The sequence below is a fragment of the Cavia porcellus genome, unplaced genomic scaffold, assembly GCF_034190915.1.
Source record: "Cavia porcellus strain 051 isolate PalLab524CR breed Dunkin Hartley unplaced genomic scaffold, mCavPor4.1 scaffold_1, whole genome shotgun sequence".
Classification (NCBI taxonomy): Eukaryota; Metazoa; Chordata; class Mammalia; order Rodentia; family Caviidae; genus Cavia; species Cavia porcellus.
Genome location: NW_026947484.1, coordinates 187405560 through 187429208, shown reverse-complemented (window position 1 = coordinate 187429208; position 23649 = coordinate 187405560). Strand labels below are relative to the sequence as shown.

The 23649-nt window shown below is 37.8% G+C and overlaps 1 protein-coding gene across 2 annotated transcripts in view; it reads right to left on the bottom strand.

The window, feature by feature from the left end:
- The window catches only part of Erp44 (endoplasmic reticulum protein 44), an 88664-nt gene that overhangs the window by 10827 nt on the left and 54188 nt on the right, over positions 1 to 23649 (bottom strand). For both annotated transcript variants that reach the window (XM_003470727.5, XM_063224625.1), the window contains 6 exons: positions 16060 to 16244; positions 14146 to 14261; positions 10928 to 10985; positions 9363 to 9479; positions 6824 to 6935; positions 5760 to 5901 (listed from right to left, as the gene is read on the bottom strand). In XM_003470727.5, coding sequence (XP_003470775.3) covers positions 5760 to 5901; positions 6824 to 6935; positions 9363 to 9479; positions 10928 to 10985; positions 14146 to 14261; positions 16060 to 16244 — 730 coding nt within the window. The remainder of the gene's footprint in view (positions 1 to 5759; positions 5902 to 6823; positions 6936 to 9362; positions 9480 to 10927; positions 10986 to 14145; positions 14262 to 16059; positions 16245 to 23649) is intronic.

The following is a 23649-nucleotide window of genomic DNA, read 5'->3' as shown; positions in this document are numbered from 1 at the left end:
TTCAAAGAAACTTTTATTATCTATCTAGTCTACTGAGAATTTTTTTTAAAAAAATCAGAAACAGATAACTTTTGTTAAATGCTTTTTGTGCATTTACTGATGTAACTATGTGGTTTTGCTTATTCGTTAATATGTTGAGTTATACTGAATGATAAATGTTGAAACAGCCTTAAATCAAGATCAACTAGTTTCTTTGTAATTCCATTCCCGTTTGCACCCTCTGAGTTGAAGAAGAGAGGCTATCTTGTCAGTGAATGACCTATTTGTTATGGTTTGGGTATCAATGTCCCTCTAACGTCTCATGCAGTCACTGGGGGCTGGGCCTTTTGAAGGTGACTGAATCTAGCATTTGTGATTGGTTCATTGTCCACCACTGGGATTGGTGATGTGAGTACTGCACCTGCCCAGGGCAGGTACCCGACATACACTGTAAGGCAGGGCATGAGGCATGCACCCTCTTTCGGCCCTTTTTGTCCTTTTTGCTCTTGTCACTCCACAGCTGCCCCTCAGCCATGCCACCGTGCCTTGGAACCTGCTAAGTATGGACTGAAACCCCCAAAAACTTTTAGCTAAATAAACCTTTCCTTCCTTCATTTTGGGTGTCAAGCACTTTGTCCCAGGAATGAGAGAAAAGTAACCAAAACAAAACCGCTCTGTCTTTACTAGTGAGACACCTGGTGCCTACTACCTGACTTCAGTTTTGCTTTTCCCAGCCAAACAGCTGCAGCAAACTCCCCAGACTGAACAGTTCAGTTGGCACTGATTCAGTGACTAGGGAAATGACCCATAGCCCAGAGATAAGGAACTCATTATCATTAGAGTAACCTAGTCCACTTCTGGGTGATTCCAGTAGCAACAAACATCTTCTCAAGAAAAATCTGAACTCCTTTCTGCTGCTGCTTCTATTCAGCCAGGCACGTGGGCTACGAAGATGCTAACAGCTTTTATGAAAAGGTATCTGCAGCCACATGCAGGGTGTGCACCTGCAGGCCCACTACTCAGGAGTGGCTGGCAGCAGAGTTGGGAATACTAGGCCAGACAGAGTGACAAGTAAATTTCAAAGGGCCAGTCTGATCACAGAGTAGCTGCATAGCACATGCAAGGCCCTGGGGTCAATCCTCACTACAGAAAAAAATTTAAATTTAAAATTAAGAGAAGAAAGTATAAAAAAGACATTCTCTAGCCACAACTTTTAAAATGCTAAGATTTCCTTGAAAATCCTTCAACCACATCTTACACCACAAGGCACACCATCTCCCCTCATTTATTTCTCTTTTGGGGCTGTGGACATTCCTGACTATCCTGAGGTTTTGAAATGATCTGTAGTTACTTCCTGTCGCCACATAAACTCTATTTCTTTAAACTGGCAAAAAAACCAACCTGAGCAAACAATAGAAGAACCATTTATAGAGACGTCTTCTAGTTTCAGACACTAGTAAATACTAGCTCTTAAAATGTATTTCACATTTACATTTACAAACTTATTTCAGGCACTGAAAATGTCACTGTTTTAATACAGTGTTAGAAGCTTGAGTTTTTGGGTTCAGTACACTTGATGTGAACCTCAGCTTTGCCCTTATCACTTATTTTATCTCGCTCAGTCTCAGTTTGTTGGAAATAAGGAGCAGATAAATAGGAACACTGGGAACCTCCACCCCACCTCCTAATTCCCACCTCTGCAAGGCGGGAACTGTGCACCATCAATCTGCTTTTTCTCTTACCACAATCATATTTCCACCAGATGACCCCAGAAATGCTGAGCTACTAAGTAAAAGTAATAGTAATTACAGTAATTTATGGAAACTGCTTATCATTTAAGCCTTAATTACAACGCAGCACAATAACAATTATACAAGCCATTAAGTGTGTCAGATTCACTTTGCTGCATGCTTTATCTGATTTTTAACATTAACATCTATTCACAGAGGTTTAGTTTGCTGCTCACAGCATGTGTCTCCTTGTAATTAAAAAAGCGTTACAGGGAACAGTGCCTAGAAGGGGAAATCAAGCACCTTAGGAAGAAATTAAAGAAGTAATTTATTTCAAAAAGATTCAACTACAGTCAGTTCTCTTATCTCTTTCTCTACTTAAAGAACACTTGCAGGATGCAAGAGGATCATTTCTTGTCTCTAGATTTCTGTGGAAAATCTTTTTGCAGCAGGAATAAAATGCTGGCAGCTGACAGATCAGCTTGATCTGGTCAAGTGCCCATCTCTTGGTCCAGGAAACCCTAGCTGAGTAGCGGACACATGGGCCTTACGATAAAGAACATGGGTTCTTTGGGAAACAGATACTACATTGGGATTAGAAGTGCCAGTGTTTTAAATCTGCCTTCAGAATGCAGGCAAGAGACAGCCCAGTTAGAATTCCTCAATGGGATTCTCTTGATGCATAACAACATTCGCAGGAACACCACTCATAGTTGGGCATTGTTTGGTTGCTGACTGATAGACCTAACCTGAGTCAGTACCCTCTTGAATTTCACAAACAGTGAGAACAGGCCCATTAAAGAGAACAGGCCTTATATAATAAAGAACTGCAAGAGTCATCCACTACGGAGGTGGGGAAATGTGCTGATAAACTTCCTGTAAGTGACCGTGAGTCAAACGGCATTTCAGTGCAAAGTACAGCCACTCTGCCTGCCAGTTCCTCCAGCAAGGCCAGCCATTAGAAGTCCCCTCTCGATATGAGCATACAGCTTTGCAAGTCTATGCAGAAGTGAGAGGAAGAGGACAGCCAAGTAGCTAAAACAACCCTCTCTAGCAAAAAGTCAGCGCTCACAAGCTACAAAAACTGTTATGAATCTCAATGTTTTTTAGTGCCTCAATGTTAAGAAGTGGACTGCTGGGTGTAACTGCTTGCCCTCTAACTTTCCCTGGCATCCTGGGGGTTTCTCTGACTCAGCGGATGCTTGCTTACTGTCAGTTAAAAGGAGAAGCGGACAGGAACCTTAGTGGTCTTTTTGCTTCTGCCACACAAAATCCCCAAACCACCTCCTAGAAACACTTCATGCTTCGTTTTCCCTAGAAAGCAAGGCTGCTTCCTGTGCTGCTCCTTCCCTCTGTGCTCCTCATTTTGCTCCAACAGTTGGCCCTTTTTCCTATGGCAAGGCCTCCTTCCTTCATTTGTGTTCCGAAGCTTTAGTCACGTTCATTCCCTGCCTCAGAAGAGCTGAAGCTGAATTTCACTGCTATCTCCTGAGCTACCGCTTTATGTCCTTCTCATTGCAAGTTTCCTGTAAGAATTTTCACTCCAGTTACCTTTTTCGTTTCTTGTTTTGACTCTTCTTTCTTAGTCTGCCTAAAGAATTTTCGATTTTGTTCATCCTTTTAAAACACCAAGCCTTAGTTTCACTGATTTTTTCCTACTGTTCTTGTAGAGTCTATTTCACTTATTTCCTCTCTGAGCTTTGTTGTTTTCTCACTTTTTTTAAAAATTGTACTAATTTTAAACTTAAGTTTTTTCTTTCCCCAGTTCCTCAATGTATAATACATTTAAGATCATTTCTTTATTTTTTATGTCCTTCAGCTCTGGGGTTTTCACCTGGTTTTATAAACATGTACAGTTTTAATCTCTCTTAATTGTCTTACTTTAGTCACTTAACGGTTTCCTTGACTTCACTGAATTGTTTTTTCTGAATTTTTAAAAGTTGAGCGAACTTCCTTAAAACAATTATTTTTTAGTTATCTGTCAGACAGTTCAATTATCTCCTTTTCTTTGTGGTCAGCTACTGGGGAATTACTGTGTTCTTTAGGTGGTTTTATTGTTTCTTTTTACCTTGTTTTTGTCCCATTTCCTGTTGCCTTATGTTGCTGTTTGCATATGGGAAGCAGGGAGTTTTCTCTACCTATACAGGTTCCAAGCCTGCCCAGCACCAGGCCAGCTGAGACCTCTGGCTTTAGACCAGTACACCTGAAAACAAGCCTCCGAGCCAGTGTGGCTGTAGCATCGCGTGAGCTGAGCTCCAGGCCTGCCCAGGGCACACTCCAGGTCTGCTCCCAGGGCACCCTCAGTGGTTTCAAGCTTGCAGTGGCTCCACACCTGCTCAAGCCTACGCGGCCAGGCTCAACTCAGGAGACCTCAGTGCTGAACCCTAGGACCCAAAGCCAGTGGTAGCCAACCTATGGCACAAGTGCTATTCCTCAGAACAGAAGACGTAAATATATGAGTTGTTCTTCTAAACTAAAATCTCAGTATCCAAGTTTCCTTGCAGTTTTGGCACTCTGTGATCCATAGGTAGGTTTGGGTTGCACTTTGGGTACTCATCTCTAAAAGGTTCGTCATCACTGCTCTAGGCCAACACCTGCACACTCAGCTTCCAGACTGGGATCAGTTCACACAGACACCGATGTCAGTCCCAAGGGACTCAACCCCAAGAGTTTCAGATCAGTCCCTGTCATCCTAGACTCCAGACCAGCCCCAGCAGATGTAGGTTCCACAACTACCTGTCCCAGCACTAGGTTCATCTCAGGGTTTATGGGATATAGTCTTAATAAACTTTACAGACACTTGATTCCTAGCACACTGACTGTCATACAGAAGGAATAGACAAATATTTAAACTAGCAAACAGGAAAAACAATGTTCTTTTGAGTGCAGGTAAAGTAAGAACAACTAAGTTTCTTTATATATAAAATATGGTGGATGGTACCACCTTTCTGAGATTTTTATGAAAAATACCAAGATGGTCCTTAAGATACACAGTAGTACCAAATCTTAGCAGTTATATGGGAGTAAGGGTGTATGGTATACATTAGGCTGCTGGTTGGAATCAGCACCGTTCTGGGTCTGGCTGAAGGGCTTTACTGAAAACAGAAGCCCTACCTGGATGCGGAAGGCACCACCCAAAGATCTGCACCCCAGATAGGATAAAAGGGAGAAGCAGGCTGCCTCTGCTCTCTGCCTGCCCTGCCATGGATTGCATCTCCTCTGTGATCCGCCCTGCCAGCCAACTACAAACTGAAACTTCTACAAACTATGAGCTAAATAAACCTTTTCCCTCTCAACTCTGGGTGTCAGCTATTTTTTCCCAGGAATGAAAATGTAACTAAGGCAGCATTTAAATGAATTTTTAAAAGGAAAAAGTCTAATTTTAATTACTTAGATTTGTACTGCTTAAATTTTTTCATATTTTAAGAAATATCTCCAGTTTTAATAACTGCAGCAACATCTCCAAAAGTTGATAAAAAATCAGTATCTGTAGTAGTTGAAGTCTTATGTTTATTAATAATATAAATATCTGAGAATAGATTCACAAAGCTTACCACCTATTCTTAAACAGGTTCACAGTCATTAAAAATACCCAGTAATAACAAACTTGAGGGTCAAATACACATATTCCTACTATTCTTACTACATGCAGATGTAAGTAATGGCACTAATACTGATTTTCTTTAACCAATCTAGGATTATAATCTATTTTCTTTGATGTGCATTGGCAAAGACCAAACTTGATGCAAAGCTAATTTCTTCCATGATACAGTTTTTTTCAGAGATTAATTCCTAAGCATTAATCACCCATTGCCCCAACACTACTATCAATTCCAATTACCCAACACCATTATTTCTAATTGGATCCATCCTAATACTGATAGCCATTTGCATCATGCTTAGTGGAAAAAAAGTAATGCGACCCTTCCATCCAGCTAACAATGATGCTACTGTTACAAGACAAGACTATTTTGAAATATTTGGATATTTTAAATTCAATTTTGAGATCCATTATCGGCAATTTTTTAAAAAACCAAAATGAATACTTACGATACATCTTTAAAGTCTCCAAAAACGTACATGTGCCTAAAGCTGTCAATGGCTATAACAGGGCAATCTGCTGGAGTTTTCTGTATATGTAGAAGAGGATGTCTAAATTTGTCACAATCAGCATGTAAAAAGTTTATTGTACCTTTGAAAAAAAAATTTTGATAAGTGTATCAGAATTTTGTTGATTGTATTCTCTTAGTATTTTAAACTTACAAAAAATGACATTATAAACAAAATCTTCACCTACATTTATTAGACTAATATAGTCTTTAAAAACTAAAATCTAAATATTATTAACATTTAAAGGAAACAGGATTTTAGTTTTAAAGACAGAGTAAACTGCCTTAGAAAGTATAAGAAAACTCAATTTGGGATGCTACAGTGAACCTTTTATTTTCTTTAAATGGGTGATCATGCACTACGCAGGTTACCCCATGTGGGCAGCAAGCTCCTGAAACTGACGAGCTATGAACTATTCCATGGGACCAGCCTCAGCCAGCCCCTTACAGTCTGAGCTGATTGCTTTCTAAACTAAATCAGCCACGAAAGTATTTACTGAGGGACTAAAAAGAATAGCTCTACACAATACCATTGGTTTATTTTGTTTGACAAGAATTCTTCCCTAAGTACGAAGGGGAAGCAGTTGACGCCCCAAATTCTGTTTACATACTTTATAGAATCCACGGACAGCTGCTCCATCTTCTTTCATTTAAAAACAAATGTGGATCAGATTGTGTATATTCTCACAGCAGTATCTCTGGGAATGTCTACCAGAAAAGGTGTCAGTCAAGCACCAAGATGCTGCGAGAAAGTGCTCCAAACTAATGATTTTTACCCATGAACCCAACTCTCATGCTATTTGATTTTTCTCTCTAAACAGTTATGGTGCAGAAACAAAAACAAAAATATCCCTTTACATGATCTGTCTTCTAATGCCTCCTCATTTTTACATTTGAAGACAAATGTTAAAATAACTTGTTAAGCTTTTAACCCAAATATGTGGATATAACTGTAACAGGAGGAGCAAAAAGAAAGGATGAAAATAAACACCTTAATCTGTCTACCTTTTTCACTTATTAATTGCCGGGCAACTTCATTCTGGAATATTTCCAAACTTTCTGTATCCTCTTTCATGTGGAAGAGTATGAGAAAAGGAAGTCCTTCTTCTGTCAATTCCTGCAGAGATAAGCATTTGATGAGATTTACCAGGCCTACCCACTTAATTTCAGCTATTTTCTAAGTCCAAATAATTATGGGCCTGCCAATGTAAGGCAATAGTTGCAAATCTCAGGGCAGCTCTTTATGAAGGTGTTGGGAATGGAGTAAACATGATAGTATTTCCAATCCTACAGGAAAAAGTAGAGTGTCCCAGCAATAGATAAATCTCATTTACAGATTTAAGCTTAATGTTTATTAAAAATCATTCTATAAAAAAAGAAAGAAAAAGATAACTTTACTTACATAAGACCTATCCAGAGTCAAAAATTGTTTCACTCAGAGTACAAGACAAACAGATCATTTTTAACCAACATACAATTTAACACTATTAACAAATACCTTCCCCTACATATGTGTACTTTTATATGCATACTACACACACGAGCACCTTGAAAATTACTAGTGCTCTATTAAAACTGTATTATTATTGAATACAAGAAACATAATGCATATACAGCAATTTTAGTCATTTATTCTCTCTTTTTTTTTTATACTGGGAATCGACATTTATTCTCTTTAACAAATGCTAAGTTCTGGCTTATAAGTAAGAAAAAGTCCAAAAAGAGCTTCCCAAAGAACAATTAATTCCATAAAATATCCTTCTGAAGTATCTCCGTTAACTGGGCAACTCCTTCAGGATGAAGTAGAAATATATTTTTCATCCTCAAAAAAACAATCAAATGAGACCTATCTCTAGGACAAAAGTTTTCTTCTGGTTTCTATCTCCATGTTTTAATCTGTTTTACTCGTATACAGGATAAATTATTTAAGTTTTTTATCACATTTATGCCTTTTCTTTGAGATATAATTTACATATCATTAAATTTACCATTTTAGATGCACAATGAGGCAGCTACTATAATCACAAAACTGTTCAAATTGTACTACTAACTCCAGGACATTTTCATCAGCCCAGAAAGAAACCTGCCCCACTACCAATCACTCCCCATCTCACCTCCCCGAGTCCCTGGCCTCCACTGATCTTCTTCTAAACTCATTTAAAATGTCTTTTTCACAGTTTATCTCTTGGGCTTGCATTTTTTTCTCCTACCCGCTTACTGATGTTACTCCCTCTGGTTCTGTCTTTGGGCTTCTCTGCTCTAGACTTGCAACCATACACAGTGTGACAATTTCCACTACTAGTTTTAACCGGTCTCTTAGCTACGTAGAGAATCCCACCTTCAGTCCAGATCCAAGCCTAGCTTTCCAGCTGCCTGCTTAGCATCTTTCTGTCATGGCCTATCAACTCCCTAAGTACACCGAATAAAAGCAGTTGTCTCCTCCAGCTTTCCCATCTCCTTTATTACTGCTTTTTTTCCTGTTAAATACTTTGTTTCAGGGCTGTCTATCCTCTCCTTAAAAGCATTCTCTGATTCTACCCCATCTCTAGAAGTACAAATGAATTCTTTAAACCCAAAGAACAAATTTTCAGTGTTTCTCAAGTGGCATAGGACATGTCTTTATTTATGTACAAGGAATACTACCCTGAAAACCTCCTGAAGACAGATATTGTATTACACCTTTCCCTGCATACAGATTTTTGTACACAATAATATGTAATCAGCATTTGACAAAAAATGAAATGTTATTGAATAAATACTAACTGGGAAAGAAGACTCAGCAGTCACCTCAGGATATTTAAGAGCTATGAAATTTAAATAACATAACATTATTTTATTAGACTTAATAGAAGTATAGGAAAGCAATAATAAAGAGGTTAGTGGTTTAAAAATATACATGTCAATTAATTTACTAAGGTTAAACACAATTTATGCTTCCTAGACAGTCAAGTTTATCTATGTTCTTACCAGCATATTCTTTATCAAGCAAGTATTAAAAGATTAAGGAAAAGGAAATCAAAACAGCCAGATTTAATAGAAACAAATCTTTCTCTATGCAGAAGTTTAAACCATTTATGGGTGGTTAGCCGTAACATACAGTAAATTTCAAAAATTATTAAATGTGTCAACTAGTACATAAGGCAGATTGGAGATGCTGTTTAGTTAATATTTTCCAGTTTTAAATTTTTAAAGTACATTTATAAAACTACTCCTGTAAGAAATGCTAAAGAAGGAGAAAAGTCCAACAAATTACTAAATCTTTCTGAGCCTCTGAGAACTAAATGAACTAATGTAATAAAGAAATATAAGTAATTCAGTCAAACATGCATTAGGTCTAAAGAAGTGGAAGAAGAAACAGGGATATTCATTTGTTCGATCAATCATAAGCAGAAAGAGATTAATCCATGCGCTAGCTATGATACAGGTATGTTCACCATATGATTTTTACAACTGATAAACACTTCAAAGAAACACAATGGGCTACTTATGGCTGGTCTTTAATATACATGAATTTAAAATAATGTCACACAATAAAATGCCATACCTCTCCATTTTCAAATGTTATTTCTCGGACAAGCGGAACACATTTATCTTGAATCCAATTGTAAGTCAGGTCAAAATTTGTCATAGATCCCAAGTATACCATGTCTGGAGCAGAACGCTGTCATAAAACAGGAAAAAACAAATTAGACAACTCAAACCTGCCCTGGCAAAGACACATTTTAAAATTCATCCATGAACCCACAAAATCTATAGGAGATACAAAACATGGAACTTCTGAGAAAAAAATCCATAGATAAGTGAAAAATTATCCAAGTGAATAAATTAAATTATTCCTTAGAATTAAAAATGTTAGAAGAAAATTTAAAGAGTGCAAAATGCTTGAAAATGTTACACAGAAAACTAAGTCATGAGTGTCTCTAATACTAATTATCTACAGATTGGTTCCCCATTCACTAAAATCAGTATTTGTGAAGCCTTTACAATGATGGTAAGATGATAATGCACACTAGGTTTACTGTGCTGAAGCCATGTTATGAGCACTTCATACATGGTGATTCATTTAATCCTCCTGATATCCCTCTATGACAATGACTGCTGCTATCATCCTAGAGCAAAACACCTAGAAGGTGGCAGAGGTGACATTCCAATTCTGATGGTCTAATGCCAGAGCTCGTGCTCCTAAGTACAACACATTGGGAGACACTGTCCTGGATTCTGACAATGCAGGATGCTAATACTATGTAAGCTTCTATTAAAGAAATGTACCTACAGAAAAACACAGGCAAATGCCCATCTGCTATGGTTTGAACATGGTTTGTAAGTGTCACCCAAGAGTATATATGCTAGAAGTCCTGGGTGGCAGTATGACAGCTGGCAGAACTTTTAACAGGTGGAATATAATTACGTTACTGGGGGCGCTGCCCTCAAAAGTGACAAATTAGTTCATACAAGGGTTGAGTCGTTATTTAAAAAAAGGAAGGAAGGTAGGTAGGTAGGTAGGTCAGCTCTCCCTGTATCTGGTTTCCTATCTCTCAGCATGTGACTTCTGCATGTGGCCAGTCCCCTCCTGCTTCCCCATTACACTGTGATGTCATAGGCCACTGACACACTTTTAAAATTCAGCTCCCAACTTGAATGCAAAACAGAGAGGAAAAAAGGCAAGAGCCTGAGACTAGAGAGATCACTATTCACAGCTTGGCCATTAAACATGCTTATGTGACTATAGGTATGTCCCTGCTTTCACTCTGAAACTTCTGGATTAGCATAAAAATGATGCTTCAAAGTTCCTTTAGTTTTATGCACCTATAAACATCAAAACATATAAAATTACAGATTACCCTATACATCTATTTAAACATCCTGTCACAAGCTGGGGAGCAGTGGTGCATGTCTTCAATCCCAGCTACTCAGGAGGCTAAGACAGCACAATTGTAAATTCAAGTCCACTCTGGGTAACTTAGGGAGATGTCTCAAAATTCAAAAAGACCTAAAAATGTAGCTCAATGACACAGCACTTGCCCTGTGAGTCCTGGGTTTAATATCTGGTACTGTAAACAAATGAACAAACAAACATTTGATTATACACACTAAGAAATAGCAACTTACCCCTGGTGGTTTGTAGATTATGTTGTCTCCACTATATCGTTCTGGTTTTGACACATCCCTAACCAAAAGAAAAATATCTAATAGTATTTTTTAAAGAAAAACACCAATATACTTGAAGAAAGCAGAATGAACCAGTTATTTTGCAATGTGTGAATAATAAAGACTTGCAATAATATACTTGTCCACATCTTTTCCATTTACAGGACTATGCAATCCTAAAAAAACTATTTAAAGGAAAAATTTACTATCAAGCAGATTCTGAAAGGAAAATTTTAGTTAGCTATTACGACTACTATAAGTTGCAAATGGCAGTTTTAGCACTAAAGCTGTCTTTTTTTTTTTTTTTTTTTTTTTTTGTACCAGGGATCGAACTCACGACCTCACACTTGCACGTAGGCACTTATACTGCTAGGCTAAATCCCCAGCACTAAAGCTGTCTTAACCCCAGACTGCATTTCAACTATAATCAAGGACATTAATTAATTTGGTCACACAGATATATATTATACAGCAAATAACCATCTGCTATACCCATCATCTATATACATATAAAGCCCATCAAAAAAATATGTGTATACTTGAGGAAGAGAAATCCTTGCATAAATATATTGATACTAAATTCACTGAGACATCATGAGGTGAATACAATTACAAGAGGTAGACAAAGTGGTAGCTATTAGTTTCCAAATATTTATTATTTCACACTCAACCATGACTTTAATATTTCTTTTTTTAAAATTTTATTTTGGAAAAAACAAAACAAAGTTTCAAAACATAACTGGAGAATAACATATTTAACACATTGCATACCGTTATCTTCAAAGTAGTTACTCAGAGTACAAGGTATGGGTGTAAAAATTCTCCAAACAGTATTAGCACAAAACTTTCTTTTCAATGAACTAAGAGAAACTAACACTTCTAAAAAGCAGATGAATTAAAATAATACATCATAAAAATATAGTTCACAGAAAAAACAGTTTTTGTTTATTTCTCCCCTACTGTTTCCTGCCTACTACAGATCCTAGAACATAAAAGGTACACAATAAATGTTTGGTAAGAAAATTCTACAACAAACTCTTAACTGGAAGGACTTTATCTTTCTTTAAATAATTTTTAGATTAATTGAACACTGATTTATCTCCAGTTTCTGACTATAATAGCCCAGAAGATAAGACCAAAGGTGCTAAATGAGGCTGACAAAAGAGGGAACTGAGAGGCCAGGGATTTGGCTCAGCAGCATAGTGGCAAGCATGTGTTCATGATCCCTGGTACCAAAAAAAAAAAAAAAGGGGGAACAGAAAGGAAGAACATACTATATCCTGTGAGCTTCCTTTGTACCATTATGGTCTTGGCACTGGACCTATTATAGTGAACAAAACTGACAAAACCCTCAATTACACAGAACTTGCCTTTGGGTGAGAAAAGACTGACTGATGATTAGATATACTTATTTGGGGTGGTTTAAAAAAAGTGCTTTAAAGAAAAGTAAGTGGCATTAAGTACAAAAGAACATGATGAATGATGGCAGTGCTCCCCTATATAAGATTATCGGCGAGGATCCTGGCAACAATGACCTCTGGAAGAAGCACTTAGAGACACAGGAGCAGCAGGGACAAAGGCTCTGTGGTGGAAATCTATTTGCAGTATTTTAGGGACAACGAGGTTGCCTGCAGTGATTGGAGTGGGGAAGCTCTGTCATGTCCTCTGTACAGATATTCAAACGACTCCAGTCATGCTTAAAATGAAACATGCACATTAGCAAAATCTACAAAAGCACTGAAGGACAAAGGACAAAAGTCACAGGTGAAGAAGGACATACTCTGCCAGATATCTGGGCCTTACTGATGACAGCTACTGCAACCAAGTGTTTAACTATACAGGCCAAAAATAAGAGAAGTAACTGCATGGCAGTCAAAGGACAGCTGTAATGGAGCCTCCAAAGAGAAGCTCAAGGATGTAACCAAAGAATGACTCAGTTCGAGAGAAAAAGAACACAAAGGAGAGAAAGAAGGGTAAGAACTAGCCATAGGGATCCAACTGCGTGTCAAGACAGCAGAAAAAGAAAATGGTAGGTAGGTGGGGTGTTCCTTGCTTTGGAAAGCTGAAGAGGATCAAGACTGAAAAAGACCACTGGATTTGGTTAATTAAGGAGGCACTGTTTCACTGTATACAGATAAGACATCCCTCAGAGGGACAGAGGTGAAAGTCAGCTTCCAAGGGTGAAGGTTTTTAACCTGTTACGTTTGTGAAAAATCAAGATGGCCAAGCATAAATTAATCTGAAAATTGTAGGAATGGAATAGAAAAGGGAGATAAGATTATAGCTTAAGAAAGAAATGTGGCCCAGCAGGCATGGTGGTGCATACCTGGAATTCCTGCTACTTGGAGACTAGACAGGAAGATCTTAAAAGCACAAGGCCAGCTTAGGCAATTTAGCAAGAAACAGTCTCGAAATATTATTTTTTAGAAAAGGCTGGGTATGTAGCTTAATCACCTCCTCAGGTCAATCCTGCAGAGAGACAGACAGACAGAGACAGAGAGAAACAGAGACAGAGACAGCGGGAGGGAGAAAGTGGTGAATCGGGAAAGAGAGAAGAATGTTTCAGAAGAGGAAAACAATTTTGAAAAAGGTCAGGGTGACAACACAAGGCCATCTGTGAAGAGGTTAACCTTACAAAGGAGCATTATTGGGCTGAATGAAATTCGGCTCACCGGTAAAGCCCATGCTTAGACCAGGCTTTCAACACCAGCACCCCCATCTACAAAAGGAGACTTGTTTCTATGTGACAGGGAAGATATATGAAAACGTACTGGACAGACAAAAATAAAGACACAAAGCCTGTACTTCTCAACGAGTAACAGTATGCTATTTTAGTCTTGTAACCCGCTCCCAGGTTAGCAATTTACCTGGCATAGGGTGTTCACAAATAAAAACATGTATGAATGAGTTCACTCTTAACTGGTCCATTCTTCTTCTATCGAGAATATTATTGAAGAATAAACAGGCTTTTGAGCCCCTAAAAAGTACTTAAGAGGTAGCTATAGACATTGGTCAGTGTCCAAGTCACTTGGACACTGGAGAACTGGAGAACAGTTCTCCAAGTCACTTGGAGAACTGAGATAATATTTGGAGAGCTATCTTCAGAAAATGACCAAATACAAGAACTTAACACACCAGCCAAGTTGATCCATTAACACACTTGCAATTAAAGTACTCACCCAAATGCAGAGAGGAAGACACAATCATCGTGCAAAATACTTGCTACTCTTTCAAAAACTTTATAGTTGGCTGAATCCTTTTGCTCAAAAAATCCAATGATATTTCTTTTGCTGCGCTGTAAAATAAAGCATTCAAATATTTTGCGAACATGTATAGTTCTATAAGCACTGGTACCCACATAGCTCCAATGTTGTTCAATTACCTCTGATCAAAGTGCAACTATAAATTCATACTTAGCTTTAAGCACCTAGTACAAAACTACTAAAAATGAGATTGAGTTGTAAACAACTACACTAAACTTTAACTATACACATGTCCTTGCAGCATTTTAAAACTTCAATAAATAAATTTATTTAATCAGTGAAAATCTTTTCCTACAGAAGGTGACTAACTCTAAAATTTGCAAAACGATACAGCAACTCAATACTTTTGACTGTTCGCAGAGACTCCTCCACGGGTCTCTCACACTGCTCCTAATCATCTAAGCATATAAACCAAAAATGGAAGACCCTGTGACCACTCCCCACCTGGTCATTTCTTGAGGCTGTGGCTACAACAAGCAGCACCGAGATATGAGGTATTATCTTCACCCAAGACAAAAAGCAGAGTAATAGCTTGCTCGGAAATAGCTTCCCCAATCCTGAGGGTTCCCTTCTCTCTAACAGAACAGAAAGCATCTGCATCTATCTATTGGGCCCTCTGTATTACTGCCAAAGGATTTGGGGGGAAGAAAACAAACGCAAGAATGCTCGCAATGCTCGCTATAAACATGAGCAATGAAGTCCTTTGTCTCTCTCTGATCCAGGATTCTTGTGTCTTCTCAAAGCAACTATGAAATGGTTACCAGATAATTTATTAGCATGTAAGGAAGGTAAAAATCACATCTCAAATTTGACAGTAACATCAGTGATTGTGGTAAAACTAAAACCCAATTGTTTTTGCTTTTGTTATAGTGTGCTATATTTTTAAAACACTAGATGTGATCAAAATATATGGTAAATGCTCATTTTTTAAAATTACACTAAAGACACATTGCCATTAAACCCTCCCCAAAGACTCCTCCTTTATTCAAACACACTTATCCCATCACTGCTGCCACTTTCTGAAGCAGTTCTGAAAGTCCTCTCGAGTGTCTTTGCAAAGTAGGATGAAAACCATGGTGGCCGCTGCTGTGACTGCCATCCTGCAGAAAGATGGGCTCATAAATACACTGCAGTGTGTCCTCTTCGCCTTACTCGCTGGCTCTGACACAAGGGACATCTGGCTGTCCCCAAAGTCAAATGACTGCAAAAGGTAAACACTGTGCATCGGTTTAGCACACTGAGGCAGTCCAACTAAAGACATGAAAGAGCATAACTAAAAGCATGCAGGAGGACCTTGACAGCTGCTCCAGAAAGTGGCAAAACAATGGAGCCAGGGTACCTGAAGAGAGGGGATTGAAGGCAATGTGTCTTTTTTTCCTGTAAGAATTTTAACTTTTGAACATTCGTTGTATTTTTCAATCGTATGATGCACCTAGAGTGACAGTGCAGTGCTAAGCTTATTAATAGGGGTATTTACAGGACACTAAATCTTATATAAAAAGCTGATTAATGAGTAATTAAAGCAGATACTCCAAAGGTAGATGTGAAAACTTTGGTTATATATGCTTGATTTTTAAATTCTATTTATAATCCAGGCTTCCCTTTGTCCTCAATTAATTCAAAAATTTTCAACATTACTTTATGCTACATATTTTATACAGTAAAACATTAGCACCTCCCTTGAAAATTAATTCAAGAAAAATTCAACTCATTAAGTATACACGTCAGATCTATTGCAGCAATCTCAAAGTGAGCGTCCAGATCCTTCGAATTAGCATTTGTTTAATTAATTAAAAAGGCAGTGTTCTAATTAATCCAAAGTTAACTTACATCAAGAGTAGTGATTTCTTCTAAGTTCTGCATTTCTTGAACGGGGTCGCTTTTTTGTTGCCTGATGTAATCTGCAAGTGCTTTCACTGATCGCTGACCCCTATATTCTCTCTTCATCATCATTCCATTACGAAACAATTTGAGGGTTGGGTATTTGCTTATCCTGTATCTCTGGGCTATATCAGCTAAAAGAATAATAATTTTAAAACATTAACTTTATCTCATGGTCAAGGTTAACACACTGGCCAAATAGGCAAAAAGCTTACCATTACTTAGAGATTTTTTTAAAAAATCATTTACTTTTTTATTTATTTAGGTTCAAGTCATTCTTTTTTAGCAAGAGAGAAAAAAATAAATTAATCATGACTTGAGTTTACACTGGTTAAATTAAGGCCAGGTTCTCGACTCTATTGCCTGGGATTAAAACCTGAATTTGCCACTTATTGGCAGTATGAACTTATAAATTACATAAACTATCGGTACCCTAGTTTTTCATCTTTTACAATAAGGATAATAATAATTTATCACGTATCACAGCTGGGCGTGGTATGCACTCCCTGTAATCCCAGTACTCGGGAGGTTGAGGGAGGCAGATCGTCGTTGCAAGTTCAAGACCAGCCTGGGCTATAAAGTGAGCCCAAGGCCAGCCTAAACCAAATAGCAAGACCCTGTCTCAAAAAAAGACTAATAATAATTATAATTTCTATCTCATAAGGTCTTTTTAAAGATTAAATGAGATAATACAAATGTACAGCACGTAAGTATGGTATATGAGTCTCTGACTATAAAAAACAGCAAAACAATTATGCCGTATGAGGAATGACACAAATTAAAATGTACAATAATAGCAGCACATAAACTATGAAAAGGGTATAAGCAGAAGGTAAATTACAATAAATACTCTAAGGCCTTTGTGCTCTCGAGAATAGGTAAAAGTACAATACTTTGACACGTCAATGTCACATTTTGTTTGCTCCAGATTAGCAGTCAGAGAACAGAGTACTAAAGGTGTATTAGATATTAAGGGCAGAATACAGGTTCTCAAAGGAAGAGTGAGAGAAAGGTCTACATAATTAAGCTTACATAACATTCTAGTAAACCCGACAGAAAATTAATAAAGAGGAAATTACTGATTACTAAAGCTCTTTAAATGGAAGCAAGTAACAGTAATAAAGGAAACCACTGGTCATCAATAAGAGACTGAAAACAATGCTTTAGGGCCAGGGATTTAGCTCAGTACCCTCAGCGTCTGCCTGGCAAGCACAAGGTTGTAAGTTTGATTCCCGATACCAAAAAAAAAAAAAAATTTGTAAAAACAATGCTTTATTCAGAAAATCTGAAACAATAATACATCCTCATTTTAATGCATATATTTAACAAAGACAATATTAACTTGGTTTAGGACTTGAAGCTTTCTTAAAAGAGATGACTAATGAATGTAACAGACATCCTCCTTCTCTAACCTACTAGACTATAATGAGAGAATTATGGCACCGAGCTCAGTCTGACCACCTAGGTAAAAACTGATTAAGACTAAACTGGTACTGGAAACTGGCACCATAATGCATGGAAGACTTTCAGGTTACAAAGAGGCACTGGTAATAAGGCAAAGACCACCAGCATGGCTGGGGCTTACTCATAAGAAAACCAACTCAAAGAAATAACAAAAAGAAAATAAGGAACTTTACTTTCCCAAGCACACTGAACCCCAAGACATTTTATGGACTTTTACAGTTATATATAAACTAAAAAGCTTTTAATAAAATACTGTATCAGTAGATTAAATAGCTCCACTGGCCAACGCGACACTGTTGTGGGCTAGATGATGGAAAATATGTTTATAAAAGTCACTATTTTCCCAAATATCCATCCAGAGAAGGGGGTTTAATAAAGTACAGTGCACCCATTCAGTTAAGTAGTAGGCTGTTACATAGAAGAATGAAAAAGACTTCTGTATCTCTGTGGCTAATGTGCAATATACAAAATAAAGTACTCTGCTGAAATAGTGTTGGGGAAGATGTAAAGAAAAGAGAATCCTTGCATACTTTTGGTGGGAATGTAAATTAATAGAGCCAGTATGGAAATTAAGGAGGTTCCATAATTCCAAAAAATTAAAAATGCAACCAATCACATAATAGGATAACACCACTGCCGGATACAGATCTGTCATGGTTTGGGTCTGGAATGTCCCCCAAGGGCCCGTGTTAAAGGCTTAGTCTCCAATGCAGCTATGTCCAGAAGCAAGGCTTTGGAGAAGTAACTGATCCATGAGGGATGTAACTTCATCAGTGGATTAATCAGCTGATGGGTTTGTAACATTTATGGTATTATTGGGAGATGGTGGAGACTTCCAGGTGCAGAAGTGGGCCATCAGGGGTGTGGAAAAGTATGTCTTGCCCTTGGCCTATGTCATGGTTTATGTCTGTGTCCTCCAGGCCTTATGAGTTTGCATTGTGAATTTGTGATGGTTCATTGTCTAGTGCTTGGATTGATGGTGTCAGTACTCCATCTACATAGGGGTGGAGCCCGGATGTGATGTATTGGCAGGAAGAAGATGTGTCTTGCTCTTTGCCGATTCCTGTTTGCTGTTTGCAGCCTCCATGAAAGGTGGCCCAGCCATGCCCGCCTGCCTGGGAGCCAACTGAGTGTGGACTGAAATCTCCAAAAACTGTAAGAAATAAACCTTTCCTTTCCCAATTTGGGCATCAGGTATTTTGTCACAACAACGAGAAAAAAGTAATTAAGACAGCCTACCTTCCCACCACTCTTCCCCTCCACCACACCACTCTGGCACGACATTTTTCTGCCCTGGTCTGCCCTGGCACAGACCTCATAGCATGGCAGCCAACTGACCATAAACTAAAACATCAGAAACTGTGAACCAAAATGAATGTCTTCCCTTTGTTACCAATTCTCAAGTGTGCATTTGTTACACAATAATATAATATCCACAGGATATAAAATCAGCATGTCCAAAAAGTATTTAATATCAGCATTACTCACAAAAGATATGAAATCAATTCCAATGTCCGCCATCAAATGAATAAAGAAAATATGGTACATATATACAAACAATAGCCAGTCATAAAAGTAAGAAAACTATCTGATTTGTTACAGCTGAATAAACCTGGAGGGCATTATGTTAAATGAAACAAACTAGGCACAGAAAGACAAACACTGCATGATCTCACTCATATATATCTTAAAGAAATTGATCTCAAATGGTGACTTCCAGAGATCAGGTTGTGTACAGAAAAGTGAGTGTAGTTAATGGTGATATATCACAAAGCACACAGATAGTAGGTGGGTGTTCTATGTCTTTGCCATAAAAATGGTAACTATGGGAGGTAGCACATCTGTGCTACAGTCTGTGTCTAGATGTCCCCCCAAAGCCTCATGCATTCTCAAGGTTTTTTTGGCGATGGCTAAATCTAGAGCCTGCAATGCTGGGATTAAGGGTGCTGAGATTAAGGGTGGGTGACTGCTGGATCAGTCCACTGACTAGACTGGCACCACTCTAATCCCAGAAGACTGCATAAAATAAAAGGGGCAGAAAGGGGCATCCCCTTCCTCCACTGCTGCATTCGCCCTGCCATGAACTGTCCTCCACTGCCAAGCCACCCTGCTTTGAAGGTGGCCAATTACGGACTGAAATTTCTACAAAGCGTGAGCTAAGTAAACCTTTCTGTCCTTAATTTTGGGCACTGGGTGTTTTGTCCCAGCCAAGAGAAAAAGAATTAAAACAACCTCTTAATTAGCTAGGTTTAATCAGTCAACAATATACACCTCAAAACAGCATGTTGCATGTGATTCAAAATGTCCACTAATTTTGAAAAAAAATGAAGTGACTAAAATTCTAATATTTGTAATATAAGTTGGAAGTAACAGCATGAACTTTGTGTGTGGGGAAACAGCACTTAGGGCCTTGCGTATGCTGGACAAGGACTCTACCACTGAGCTACATACTCAGCCTAATACAAATTTCTAATGTGCTTTTCTGTTTCAAAATGTACTTCTTAAAGTCTTTACCTTCATGGCTATTATCAATAATTTAATGCACATAAGTATGAAGATTGAAATAAAATGGAAAAGTCATACTCATGAAGATATAACCTATCAAAACTGACAGTAGAAAACATAAGTAGTTGTAAAATTATTATAAAAACTGAATTTATAATTCAAAAGTGTCCCACAAAAACTCCATTCCCACTAGTTTTATGAACTGAACAAAGTATTTCTGCAAAACTTGGAAGGGAAAATTTTTTTTAAAAGTTTATGTAAATCTTAAAAACATAGATGCAAAACTGTAAAACAAAATATTAATAAATAAGGATAATATACCACAATTTAGTCTAGCTTCAGTTTAGACTAATATTTGAAAACCAATGAACATAATTCACATTAATAGAAGAGAATTCTATTACTCCCAAAGAAGCAGAAAAAAGTTTCATAAAATTCAACATCAATTCATCTGTAAACACTCCTAGCAAATCAACATTAAAATTTTCTTAATCTTATAAAGGATATTTAAATAAATACCACATAACTTGACAGTGAAACACTGATGGTATTAAGAAATAAAAGCCAGGCATTGTGGAGTAAACCAGTAATATCAGCATTCTGGTAGGCTGAAGTAGGAGAATCATAAGTTTGAGATCAGCTTTGCCAACTTAGCAAAATAAAAAACACCTAGAGATCTAACTCAGCACCAAGGCCTGGGGTTCAATCCCCACCCCACTCCACCCCACTCCACCAAAAAAAAAAAAAAAAAAAAAAAAGCCTGCTACTCTATCTATGTAAAAGTGTAGTGCAGTTCTTAATGTGGTAAGTCTTAATGTTATAAGCAAAAGAACAGTCTGTACACTGGGAAAATCAAGAATGTCATTATTTTCAGACAGTTTTACTGAGTTCACAGAAAACCCAAAAAGGAATCTATAAAGGGATTTCTACTTTCTAAAAAGATGTGGGGAGCAGAAATCTATTGCTCCTGCAACTAGGAAAAACTGAGGTTTTTTTTTTTAACTCTATGTTTTAAAAATGAAAACCGCAATGAAGAACCAAAGAAACAGGTGAAGCTTTGCATTGCCACTTGGGTTGGCATAGTAGACTGAAAAGGACCTCAAACACAAATCAAGTTTCTCCAAAGAACACTTACTGAGTGTTGGGGGGTAACAGAGAAAGTAGGGTGAGGGTGAGACAAACAAAAAGACAATAAAATCTTCTCTGGCCCTGTGATTCTTAGAAGATACTGGCATTAACAATGTACACTTGTCAAAAAACCTACAATTCTGCATTAGGGCTACATGTAGCCCAAATACAGTATTTATCAGATTCCAAAGTTACACAGACCAAGACCTGGATGTGGAAGACCGTGAATTTTTTTTTTTTTTTTTTTTTTTTTTTGTCTTTTTCCTTTTTATCAGTACCAGGGATCGAACTCACAACTGCCTGCTTGCAAGGCAGGCGCTTATGCCGCTGAGCTAAATCCCCAGCCCTTAAGACCGTGAATTTTTAAGACAAGAAGAAAGAATTACATTATATTCAGAATAAAGAATCAATGAAGGAAATGACCATCAAAAAAGACAAGTGTGATAAAATATTATCCAATTTACCACATTGGTGGCTCATTGGCCACCAATTCTGTTAATCCCTGAAGGATTTGGGAAGAGCCTCGAAGGAAGAAACTAGTCTAACAGAAAACATCTTCTTTTCAGTTTGTAGCCTAAGGGTCAGCAAATAAATGGACAGCAAAACGCAGTGCTAGAGACAATATCCTTTTAACACTCTAAAAAATGAATTTATGGCAAAATAAGAAAAGAATATACTATAAACAAATATGTGTAAGAAAGTACTAGAATAATGCTAGGGACAAGATCCTGAGGTCTTAAATGTTAAATTAGTGGAGTCTGAATTTTATTCTGTTTCTAGTAAGGAGGCAGAGTCAACAGCATTAGGTTTTCAAATTATTCATCTGGCAGTAACAGAGAAACAGGGAGACGGGAGGAAGGAAACTACTGTACTAGTCCTGGCCAAAATAACAAATCTGTTTCCAAACCTAAACATTATAATGGTTAAGTTACCTTAAACTTCTGGTCAGGGAGAGAAAAAGATTAACTAATTCTTGAAGACTACTAGAGAACTAGTTTATCACTTCATTCTCAGTATCATGACGGCAGGTATGTTCTTAATTATTAAAAAGCAAATCCTTAAGATTACATTGATCAACACTCTCAGACATTAAGGTAACTTTTTAAAAGCTTTAGTCAAAGTGATTTTAAGACAATTACATTGTGACATTTTCACAATGTAACAAGGACTATCTTAAGGAGTATAATAAATGAGTTTTAAAAAAATTAACTATAAATCAAATGTTAAAATAAATACTTGAGGAATTACAAATTTCAGGAGATTAGCAGTTTCCTGATTGGAAAATTAGCGTGTATGTTTGCTTTAATGGTCACTTACTTTTCCTCCAGGGATCCTTTCTTTCTGCCTTACTAATGCCCAGGAGCCTTACCAACAGGGAAACTAGGACATGCTCTTGTGTCGTAATTCTCCTTTTCTGCTGTGATTATCCACAGCAGGCAGTGCAAAGAGGCAATGATTTCAATAGGAAGGTCTTACTGCTCTTCTGGTCCCAGGAAGAACCATTACTGCCTATGTACCTCTTCCTATCCCAAAATATGCCCCCTAAAACAAGCAAACACGGTAACACAGACACAACAAAAATAAAAAGCTAGAGAAAAAAGTGAGCCTGCAAGGTGACTCAAAACTTCTGCTCAAAGTTCTATGCACATGAGCTCTGCATTCTGTATTTTCTTATTCTTAATCCTGTATTTAATATATCCCTCATGAAATTTCTCAATTTCCAGTACTGAAGGTTCAGTTTGTATTAGAAAGCAAACAAGAATATCCCAGGCATACGGGAGTACCCTCTACTTAATTCAAGGGCAATAACAAAGTGCTTTCCTGATCCGGCCTGCAGATCAACAAGTTTAGAACTCCTGGAGGGTAAACGAGGATTAAATAAAAGACATGGGGGAGACAAAAAAGAGAGGAAAGCAAGACGAAATAATCCAATCAAGCTTCCGGTTTATTCAGAAAATAATCACACCTTTTATAGGCTAAGGGCGGGAGCTGGGACAGGAAGAGGTTAAACAGATGAATACAACAGGGTCACCATCACATCCAGATACGTGACGTAAGCAGGAGAGGATTATGGTTAATGTAGGCAGACGCAGTGCCCATAGGAGAGAGAGAGACATCGAGGCAGCAATGCCTGTCACTCGGCTTCCTACACTTTCCTAAAAACGCTTTTGGGAGTCTAAAAGTTCTGCACCAGCAAATCATACAAGGACAGCTTTTGCTTCGTGCCATGCAACCTCTAGCCATTAGAGGGCAGCAGAGAACTCGCTCCCACAGGACCAGACTGAAGGGCTCTTCTTACCCAAAGTAACATCAACGTCAAAGACCATGAAGACTACCACTTCCAAGCTGCCTAAGCAAGGAAAATAAAAGCTAAATGATCACATTCCACAGCTGAAGCAGAGACGTGTTTTAAGTGTGTGTGCATGTGTATATATATATGTA